This window comes from Chrysochloris asiatica, unplaced genomic scaffold (assembly GCF_000296735.1).
Source record: "Chrysochloris asiatica unplaced genomic scaffold, ChrAsi1.0 scaffold00595, whole genome shotgun sequence".
In the NCBI taxonomy this organism is placed as follows: Eukaryota; Metazoa; Chordata; class Mammalia; order Afrosoricida; family Chrysochloridae; genus Chrysochloris; species Chrysochloris asiatica.
In genome coordinates, this window is record NW_006409113.1 from 296,613 (window position 1) to 308,659 (window position 12,047).

The 12,047-nt window shown below is 37.9% G+C and overlaps 1 protein-coding gene across 1 annotated transcript in view; it reads left to right on the forward strand.

Annotated features, from left to right (window-relative positions):
- The window catches only part of LOC102819753 (transmembrane gamma-carboxyglutamic acid protein 1-like), a 42,542-nt gene extending 39,374 nt beyond the window's left edge, over positions 1–3,168 (forward strand). The window contains exon 3 of the mRNA XM_006877770.1: positions 2,683–3,168. Coding sequence (XP_006877832.1) covers positions 2,683–3,168 — 486 coding nt within the window. The remainder of the gene's footprint in view (positions 1–2,682) is intronic.
- The last annotated feature ends 8,879 nt before the right edge of the window (positions 3,169–12,047 follow it).

Genomic DNA, 12,047 nt, shown 5'->3' on the forward strand with positions numbered 1-12,047 from the left:
AAAATGAATAGAGAGAAATACTGTTAACTGATGGTATATGGAAGGGATTAAAATCATTGTAATGAAACAAAGTATATGATTTGTTGAATGTAAAACTGATGATCTGTCCTGTGCACTTACTTTAAATTTTTTCGTATTTGTGAAACAAATGTCATTTGAAGATGTCAGTTCATTGGTTGTATTGAGATATGGAATTCTGGCATGGGTCTGTAGGATCAGCACTGGTCTGCTAATGACAAGACCAAAGGTTCAAACCACCAGCCGCTATGCGGAAACCCTATACAAGGTCACTATGAGTTGGAACTGACTCTACAACACTTAACAGTTACAGGCTCTATTAGTTAGAACTGACTCTGCGACATTTAACAATAACAACAAAGTATATTGTTAAATGTCGTTGAGTAAGTTCCTACTCTTAGTGACCCTGTATAAGTTTTCCAAGAAGTAGCTGGTGGATTTGAACTGCTGACCTTGTGGTTTGCAGTCCAGTCCACTGATCCTGCAGTGCCACACCAGAAACCCATACACTTTAGATAACTTTGGTTTATTTTATTACTGAACCTAGAATATTTTCATCTATTTTTTTGGTACAATTCACTGTAAATATATACATACCAAATCCATTAGTCTTTGAGAATATTCTCAGAGAAACCCTATGAAGCAGAATACAACTACCCCACACATCTTACTCCCATGAAGCAGCTGGTGGGTTTGAACTGCCAACCTTTTGGTTAGCAGCTGAGTGCTTAAGCTTTGTATTGCCAACCCTGGAAATAGATACATAGCTTTTAGGAAGCCGTACACTTTCTCTTACAGTATGTCAAAATCAATCTTAAAATGATAAAATGTTGGCATTTTAATGTATATTTCAGGGGTGGAAATTTGTGACTGCATCGTTTTATCAAACAGTTGACTAAACACTTTATATGTATTATTTCATTTAATGCTCAGACAGCCTATAAGGTAGGTGAGCATTCTTCCATATACAGGTAATGAAACTAAGACTTACAGACTATTGTGCTCAGGTATCGTAACTAGTAATTAGCTCAGGGTTGTTTTTTTGTTGTTGTTGTTGTTTTTCTCTCTTTATATATTCACACCCACAAACATTAAAGATTTGAACTACTAACCCACTTTTTATTTAGAATTAAGGCCTAGTTTTAAAAATAACCAAAGGCAGCTTCTTGACTAGCTTGAGGCCTCTACTGGGAAGAATATGTAATTTCAACATTTAGTCAGTATTTGCATTGGAGATGGTAAGAGATTGTTGGAAATGAAAGTCTAGTGGAAGGGAACTCCATACACAGCAATTGGAAAACAAGGTTTTCATCTGTGAAGTGTTTGAATACCAAAACCCTATATAACCAGCTGCCATCGTTTCCGACTCTTGGTGACTCTGTGTGCCAGAGGAGAACTGTGCTCCATAGGAATTTCAGTGGCTGATATTTTAGAAGTAGATCTCAAGGCCTTTCTTCTGAAGAGCATCTGGGTAGACTCGGATCACCAACCTTTTGGTTAGCAGTCAATGCATTAATCATTTGCACTATCCAGGACTCAAGTTTCTAAATTAACACATACCATTAATGATTATGGAGTCCTGGTGTGGTGCTGTAGGAGAAGCACTGCCCTGCTAACCACAAGATTGGTGGTTCAAAAAAAGATTGGTGCTCTTTGGAAATACTATACCGGGTCACTATGAGTCAGAACCAACTCGATGGCACTTAACAACAACAACATTAAGGATGATGAGTCCCTGAGTGGTCCAAATGTACTGGGCTGCTAACCAAAAGGTTAGTAGTTTGAGTCCACTGAAAGGCACTTGGGATAAAGACATGGTGATGTACTTATGAAAAATCAGTCCTTGAAAACACTATAGATAATGAGGGCAAGGGAATAAATGGGGAAAGAATGGTTGCATAACTCAAGGAATGCAATCAATATCACTGAAATGTTCATGCAGAAATTGTTGACTTGGTGTATATTTTGCAGGGTCCGTTCTCAACAACAACAAAATAAATTATTTTTTTTTAAAAAACCCTATAGAGCATAGTTCCACTTTGAAACTCATGGTATTGCTTTGAGTCATAGTCAACCATAACATGTTGTTGTTTTAAATTAATGATAAGGTAATGAGAACCTCATGGAATCCTAGTGTGGTGCTGTAGGCTAATGCATTGGACTATAAAGTTGGTTTGAACCTCAACATCAGCAGTTCAAGCTCACCAGCCGCTTCTTGGAAACTCGATACAGGGTCACTATGGGTCGTATCCAACTTGATGGCACCTAACAACAACTATGAGACCCTCATAGTTGGACATAGAAAATGAGTTTTGAATAGTATTTTTGAAGGAAAATTACTTAGCATAATCGGGAAAGAAGAAGCCTAATATTCTTTAATTTTTTTTTCTCTAAATTGTCATAGTCGAAAATCTAAGTAATGTCAAGGCTTGAAACAGATGTATAGATTCTGACTGACAGTTTTAGGGAGGACCCAGACTGATCACCATGATTTATGTGTAATTTTTTGGTGATGAAAATGATAGGCTACTGATTATTTAAACCGACAAATATGGTTTGGGTTTTATTGCTCATTATGTTGATTGACACCTGACATTTATAAATCTGGTATTTCCCATATATTCATGATATTAATTTCTGATTTGTTTTGTCTTGCATTTTCAGAAGGAGTTTTGGAACACCTACACAAAGGCGCACCAGGGAGAGAGTCACAGAGGAAGTGACTGGTTTCAGTTTTACCTGACCTTTCCGTTAATCTTTGGCCTCTTCATCATCCTCCTTGTCATTTTTCTAATCTGGAGATGCTTTCTGAGAAACAAAACTCGAAGACAGACAGTGACTGAGGGCCACATCCCTTTTCCTCAGCACCTTAATATCATCACTCCTCCTTCCCAACCAGATGAAATGTATGATAACAGCGGGCTGTCTCCAGGCTTTCTGGAATATGTAGTTGGCCGCTCAGATTCCATCTCCACCCGCCTGTCTAACTGCGACCCCCCACCGACCTATGAGGAGGCCACTGGTCAGGTGACCCTTCGCAGAAGTGAAACAGAACCTCATTTAGACCCACCTCCAGAGTACGAGGACATTGTCAACTCCAACTCAGCCAGTGCCATTGCAATGGTGCCTGTGGTCACCACCATCAAATGAAGCTGTAAACATATTTTTACTCTAACCATTTTTAAAATACTAATGAAAGAACTTTCTAGCACTTTACCACTACATAAATTTTCATTGACTTATTTTATTGGACTCCTACAGCATACCACTTCACACTTTCTGGTTTGATTTTCTTTCATTTTGGTTCCTATTATAAAGTGCTCATTTTTATCTGTGCTCATTTTTGCTAGTGGAAATATGTGAAGAAAAAACATACTAGTGGAGGTTCTCATGTGATGCAATGACACTTGTATGAGTATATGTGTGTGTATGTATGTATATGTATATGCATGTACTGTGTGTATTCACATAGTATATATGCAAGTGTCTTAAAGAGCCATTAATTTATATCTCAATCACCTGTATAGAGAACATTATTCACCAAAATTTGGGGAAGGTCACCATCAATTTATGTAATAGATAGCCAGTAACATGCTGTTGAATTTTACAAATAAGATGTAGTTAGCATGCATTCTAACTCTCACTGGCTTTTGTTAACCTCCCATTTCTTCATCTAACGTAAAAGGAAAAAAATGCATGTAGTATTTATTGATTTTTGAAATATCTCAGAAAGAATGTGAGCAATAAATGATTAAAGGGTGTCCAGCAAGAAAATCATAGGTTATTTGGCAAGGTTTTTTTTTTGTTGTTGTTGTTAACCATGGTCCTCACTCCCAGGGAAAATTGAACAGCTTTTGATTAGCATCCTGTAAATGTCTCATGACATTTATATTATCTTGATAAAGATTATTTTTTGGCAAGGAAATAATTTCTGAAGTAAGCCCTGGTGGCACAATGGTTGAAGCACTCTGCTGCTAACGTAAAGATTTGCAGTTTGAACCCAACCAACAGCTCTGCAGAAGCAATGCCTGGCAGTCTGCGTCCATAAAGATGGCAGTCTAGGAAAGCCTCTGGGGCATTCTGCTCTATCACGTGGGGGCATTTAAGTTTGATTTGACAACACCACACCACAACATGGGACAAGGAATAGATACTAATGATTTCTCCTTTGCTTATGTGTGGCAATAGTTATTTTCTTCTCACTGTTTCATTGTCTTTTTACTCTATACTGTCTGTTCTCTGTCCTACTACCACAGATTCTGTAACCACGTAAGACTTTAGAGTTAAATATTTGAGATTATTTTATTGATGTTTTGTATAGGATGAGGTCTTTGCCTCAAAATTATTAGGAGGCAATTTTCCATTAAATTAAAAACTGTGATTTTTATATTGCCCTCCAATTGGTGGCGCAAGATTGCAATGTCTTATGTTGTGCCAGGTGTACGCTAAATCTAGTTATAGTCCCAATTAGATCTCATGATTGTTTCTGTTTTGTGTTTTCAGTAGCTTTGCTTTCTTATTTTTTTAACTACAGGATTTATTATTATTATTATTATTCTCTTAGAATGGAGAGAACAGGTTGTATAATTGAACTGTCTGTATACATTGGCTCAGAAAGGAAAAATGTAGACAGATGTTTCGTATGAGGTTCCACCTTGTATGCACTAATAGAAAATGCATTAGATCCATTCAGGGAAATGTCTGTGCCAATCCCAAGCCTCCCTAGTGTTGGAGAAAATGGTTGATGAGACAAAATTTGAATACCAGTTTTGAGCATTTAGTCTCTGCTGTCTCCATCCTCCTCACCACCCCACTCCCACTGCTCCCTGAAACCAAAGAAAGTAGGAAGAATTTTGGGGAAAATCCTGAACTTGGAGTTATACGATCTAAATTCTAAATCTGGTCTGCCATATACTTGACATGGTACCTTGGTCAGTACCCGTATTTCTGAGCCTCAAATCTCTCACCTCTAAAATGGGGATGATATCATCTCTTCTGCCCTTCTCCAAGGGCTTAAAAGGGTCAAATGAGATGGTGTGTGTGAAAATACTTGGTAAAATGTGAAGTCTAATAACATGAAGGTAGTAGAGCTATTACTCTAGTGCTTTGGGGAAAAATTTCCCCCTCTTTCTCTAAAATTGATCATATCTTTCAAATAGAAATAAAACTCCATACATTGTTAACATATTCTTAATCTGAGTATGTGGGCTATTAGTGTGTGTGCCCTTCTCTACTCTGTATCAATGCTGTGCCAACCTAAAGCAAATAGCCAGCTCTGCCTAAACAGGATTAAGGAAATGTTGGAAAGGAAACTAAGGCATGTGTGTTTATTAAAAAAAAAAAAATGTGTTCTGTAGCTTTTATGGTCTGCAAACATCTGGACTCTGGTCTTAGCAGAAATGACAAAATTGTTTTGAACTTGGACATGATCTTTGGTCACCTGGTTAAAACTGAATGTGGGATTTTTTCCATCTAGTGATTTATGTATGTATATATGAATTTTGGGTTTACTTTTAAATGAAAAGACTCCTTTTGTATGGCTTTTTTTTTCTTATTGTTAGAACCAGGCCTTAGGTTAAACCAGCAGTTTTCAAAGTGTGACCCATGGAAGCTATTTTCGTAACAATACAAAAACATTTGCCATTTTCATGCTAATTTTCTCCAAAAAAAACCCCCCACAAAAATAGCAAAACCAAAAAAAGTTATAAAAATGTAAAACAGCAATGCCACTCAGCCACTCTTCCCACAGAACTTTTTCTTACAGAAAATATAACTATTTTTCATAACAAATATTATTTATGTTAACTTGTAATGGGTTTTTTAAATGAATTAGACATTTTTTAATTTCTCAGTTTTATTTCCTAATATGATAAGTCGTGATTGAACCACATAAAAAAAGCAATTTGGGGTTTGGATCCCCAGTAAATTTCAAGAAGATAAAGTAAATTTCAAGAAGATAAAGAGCAAAAAGTTTTGAGAACCACAGGATTTAAATAAAAGAGCAGAATGCTTCATTTCTTATTACCTATTCTAACAACTCTTTTATTTTAATCTCCTGATCTTGGAGTTGATATTGCCTCTTAGATATATTTGAATTGCAGTATAAGAAGTAAGAATGTTGACCTGGAAACAAATGCCATATGCTTAAACTGATCAATGACTAACCCAGTGGGACAACTAGCATCAGCCACAGATCTCATGGTGGCTTGCATGTGATAGTGACAGGCTAACAAAAATACTGCTTTCTTCAGGAAACATTCATTAAGCTTTGTTTGTTTTATTTGAATTTTCTTTGAGCTTTAAATTAATTTAAAAAACACCATTAACTACTCCATCTGGTTTTATAAATGCTGTCTCTTTAATATTTGTTATAATTAAGGGGCTTGTCTGGAACAATATATATTTTGTATGCTTTTGTCTTTCTTACCTAATTGATATTACACTCACCTTTGATCGTTTTTAATAAAGGTTTATTTTTGAAGAATAGATTTAGTACCTTTCTTAAGTGGTAACTAAATAGACTCAACCGGCTTGCATTTAAATGAAAGAATAGACTATGATCTCCAAACTGAATGTGTTATAGGCCTCCACATGCAGAGGTTGTGTCTGGAACTCTAGATTGGGCAGAAAATTGCTGCCTTCCTGCTCTGAATGTCAGGGTAAGTTATATCTGTTTAAAATAAATATAGTGATTTCTTTCTTTCGTATATGTCTGCTGACCAGTGCAAATTTATAGGTGCTGTATTTGTTTCATTGTTAATGATGACTTCAAGATTGATGATCTGATAATGTGGAATTAGCTTTAACTTGGTCCTGTGTAAATAGCATGTATTTTATTATAATAGTTCACATTTTTAAACACTTGGTTTACATTAAATTATGGTATTTAACTATTTTTATGTTTATAATAGATAAGGTTTTTCTTACGTTTCTGTGGTTTTGGTATGCTAAATAAAGCTATTTTTAAACCCAAGAGATTTCTTCTACCCTGTATTAATCATATTGTGGTTAGATATAAACATGGTGCATAAATTTTGTTTGTTGTTGTTAGGTGCTATTGAGTCAGTTCTGACTCATACTGACCCCATGTACAACCCAAGGAAACACTGCCCAGTTCTGCACCATCCTCACTAACATTGCTATGTTTGAGCCCATTGGTACAGCCATGGAGTTGATATATCTCATTGAGAATCTTTCTCTTTTTTTCTGACCCTCTCTTTACCAATCCTGATGTTCTTCTCCAAGGACTGGTACCTCTTAATAACATGTCCAAAGTAAACAAAACAAAGTCTCACCATCCAGGCTTCTAAGGAGCATTCTGGCTGTACTACTTCTGACACAGAGTTATTCTTCTGGCAGTCCAATACTCTTCACTAAGTCCATCATTCAAATAAATCAATTCTCTGGTCTTCCTTATTCAATATGCAGCTTTCACATGTATATGAAGTGACTGAAAATACCATGGCTTGGGTCAGGTGCACCTTAGTCCTCAAAATGCCATTTTTGCTTGTTAACACATTTAAGAGGTCGTTTGCAGCACATTTGCCCAATGCAATATGTCATTTCCCTGACTGATGCTTCCATGGTAAGCGACTATGGATCCAAGTAAAATGAAATCCTTGACAACTTTAACCTTTTCTTTATCCTGTTGTTTGTTGGTACAGTTGTGAAGATTTGTTTTTTCATTATGTTGAGGTATAGTCCACACTGAAGCCTGTAGTCTCTGATCTTCATCAGTAAATTGTCCAGGTTCTCTTTCAGCAAGAAAGGCACATCTGCACATTGTCCCTTGTTGATGAGTCTTCCTCCAATTCTGATGTCATGTTCTTCTTCATAGAGTCCAGCTTCTTGTATTATTTGCTCATCATTGATTAAGTTTGGTGAAAGGATGCAACACTGACACGTGCCTTTCCTGATTTTAAACCATGCAGTATGTATCCCCTTGTTCTAGCCTAGATTGTTAACCCTCTACTACCAGAGCTCTCTAGAGAAGACACCAATTTCATTAAACACAAAATATTAATCCTGTTTGCCAAATATTCACTTATATAATGTGAACATAAATTCTTAAAATGGTTTTGAGTTGGTTACTGAAAGACTATATATTTAGCAAAAATAGTAGTTCAATTTTCTTATCTTTAAAAAATGTTAGAAATATTTGTAGAAGCCATTGTCTAGTGAAAGGACCTCTATGTCACGTTGTAGGATCAGCACTAGACTGCAAACCACAAGTGCAGCAGTTCAAACCCACCAGTCACTCCTCACAAACCATATACAGGGTGGCTCTGTGTCAGACCCAACTTGACAGCATGTAACAACAACAGTCTAGTGAAAAGGAGCCCTGGTGGTACAGTGGTTAGCTAGTCATTCCCATCAGAACAGAGCTCTTTTAATTGAAGACATGCTAATGTAGGGCTCTGGGCTAATGCCTCAGACTGCAAAGTTGTTTGGACTGCAAAGTCAGTGGCTCAAGCTCAGCAGCTGCTCTTTGGAAACCCCATACAGGGTTTCCTATATAGGTCAGAATTGACTCGACGGCACTTAACAACAACAATACCATCTTAGGGGTCCTGGTTAATGAGCTGGACTGTGGGTTAATGCACTGGACTGCAAAGTCAGTTTGAACCACATGGTTGGCATTTCAAGCTCACCAGCTGCTCTTCAGAAACCCTATCCAGGGTCGCTCTGAGTTGGACAGATTTGATGGCACTTAACAACAACAAAAATACCATCTGGGGGTAGAAAAACTCACATAGTCAGAGGTGAAGACATTTCTGAGTTATAAGCACAGACATGTGGACACAGCGAAATAGAGCATTATCACTTCACTTCTATCATTTCAGCCAAAAATTAAGAATAAATTGTTGTTGTTAGGTGCCATCGAGTCAGTACGAACCCTAGCAACCTTATGCACAGCAGAACGAAACACTGCCCGATCCAGGGCCAACCTCACCACAGTTGCCACACTTGAGTCCATTGATTCTGCCACTTGGCCAATCCATCTCATTGGGGGGGTCTTCCTCTTTTTCTCTGACCCTCCACCTTACCAAACATAATATCCTTCTGCAGTGACTGGTCCCTCCTGACAATATGTCCGAAGTATGAGAGACGAAGTTTGGCCATCTTGGCCTCCAAGGAGCACTCGGGCTGCACTTCTTCCAAAATGGATCTATTGGTTCTTTTGGCAGCCCATACATAGCACTTTCAATATTCTCTTCCAACACCATAACCCAAAAGCATCAATTCTTCTACGGTCTTCCTTATTTACTGTCCAGCTTTCACATGAATATGAGGTTATTGAAAATACCATGGCTTGGGTAAGGCACACCTTAGTCCTCAAGCTGACATCTTTGCTCTTCAACACCTTAAAAAGATCTTGTGCAGATTTGCCTAATGCAATGCGTCGTTTGATCTCTTAACTGCTGCTTCCATGAGTGTTGATAATTGATCCAAGAAGAATGAAGTCCTTGACAACTTCCATCTTTTCTCCGTTGATAAGAATTTTGTTTATTGGTCCAGTGGTGAGGATTTGTGTTTTCTTTACATTGAGATGCAATCCATACCGAAGGCTGTGCTCTTTGATCTTCATCAGTAAATATTTTAAGTCCTCTTCACTTTCAGCAAGCAAGGTTGTTAATTAGTCTTCTCCCAATCCTGATACCACATTTTCCTTCATATAACCCAGTTTCTCAGATTATTGCTCAGCAGACAGGTTGAATAAGTATGGTGAAAAAATGCAACCTTGTAGCACACCTTTTTTTTTTAATTTTAAAGCATTCAGTGTTCCCATGTTCTGTTCAAACAACTGCTCCTTGGTCCAGGTACAGATTCCTCATGAGCACAATTAGGTGTTACAGAATACTCATACTTCGCAATGTTGTCCATAGCTTGTCATGATCCGCAGAATCGAAAGTCTTTGTGTAGTCAATAAAGCACACGTAAACATCTTTCTGATATTCTCTGCTTTCAGCTAACATCCATTGGACATCAGCAATGATATCCCTCGTACCACGGCCTCTTCTAAATCTGGCTTGAACCTCTGGAAGTTCCCTGTCAATGTATGATTATAGCCATTTCTGTATGACCTTTAGCAAAACTTTACTCGCTTGGGATATCAAGAGATTGTCCGATGATTTCCGTATTCCATTGGGTCACCTCTCTTTGAAATGGGCACAAATATGGATCTCTTCCAATCAGTCAGCCAGATAAGTTGTCTTCCAAATTTCCTGGCAGAGATGAGTGAGTGCCTCCTGTGCTGCCTCACTTTCTTGAAAGATTTCAATTTTTATTCCATCAGTTCCTGGTGCCTTGTTCTTTGCCAATTCCTTCAATACACCTTGGACTTCCTCCTTCAACATCATTGACTCTTGATCATATGCTACCTCTCGAAATGTTTGAACATTAACCATTTCCTTCTGGTACAGTGACTCTGTGTATTCCTTCCATCTTCTCTTGATGCTTTCTGCATCATTCCATAATTTGCTCAGTGAATCTTTCAATAATGAAAGTCGAGGCTTGAATTTTTTCTTCAGTTCCTCCAGCTTGATAAATGCTGAGCATCTTTTTCCTTTTTGGTTTTCTGAATCCAGATCTTTGCACATTTTGTTGTAATATTTGGCTTTATCTTCTCAAGATGATCTTTGAAATTTTCTGTTTAGCTCTTGGACCTCCTCATTTCTTCCATTTGCTTTAGCATCTCTATGCTGGAAAGCAAGTTTCAGTGTCTCTTCTGACATCCATTAACAAGAATAAATAGAAACTGAAAATATCCTAACCCAGATGACAAATAATTATTCTCCTTCCAGAGCACACAAGATTCATTATTTGAGCTAAAAAATAAGACAGCAGAGGTTTTTTTTTTTTTTTTTTAATCTATTACTTATTTAGACATATATTTGTATCTTTGTATCTGGCAGAAAGTTCTATACACATGATTTCATTTTGAAGAAAATGTGAGCAGTGTTTGGTTACCATAATTAAGTACACTACATTGCAACCAAACCAAAAACTAATTGTTTTAAGTAATAGCTGTTAATAGTGACATCATCCCTGATGTCCACTCCACCCTACTAGAGACAGAGGGAAAAGAAAAATCTCCCCATCTTGATAAACCCTCTCCCCTCACCTTTAGGAAGCAGCACAACAAGCGAGTAGTTCAAATGAAGCCAGCCTGTCCGGCTCTACATTAGCAGGAACAGCCACCCTTGCTGGCGTGAGGCTCCTAGGGCTCTTTCAGTTTGATGCCAATCATTCATTCTTTAAACCATAAATCTATTTAGACAGAATTCCAAATGATCAGACCCAAACCAAATTCCTAACCATGGTTCCCAACAATAAGGAAGAATTTAACTATGGTGGTGGTGGTGGTGGTGGTGGTGGTGGTTGTGTGCCGTGAAGTTGGTTCCAACTCATAGCGAACCTGTATAGGGTTTCTGAGGCTGTGAATCTTTACAGGAGCAGAAAACCTCATCTTTCTCCAATGGAGCAGCTGGTAGATTTGAACTACTGACCTTGCAGTTTGCAGCCCAACTCATAATCACCACAACTTAGCTATTGTTGTTGTTAGGGTTTCCGAAGAGCACAATTTAGCTATAAACACACCAATATAAAGCAGACATTAACTTACTAGAGATGAAAATTAAAATGATAAAAACAATCAACAGAGTTCAACCGGTGTTCTGGATTCACCACGGAGAGCCTTGAAGATACTCCCAGACACTGATCATGCACAAGACACTCCTCTCTGTCAACAATGTTTACCAGTCTCTGAGAGATGAATCCACTCTGGGCATCTTGGTGCGACTTCCAAGACAGTTAAAGGTGTTTTTTAAACTCTAAAGGTATGAGTCCTGACATGGTGCTGTAGGATAAGCACTGGGCCACAAGGTCAGTTTGAACTGCAAGGTCGGCAGTTCAAACTCATCAGACTCTCCTTGGAAACCCTATACAGGGTCGCTGTGAGTCTCAACTGACTCAACGGTACTTAACAACAGCAAAGAAGCCCTGATGGTGCTCTGAGTTAAGCATCA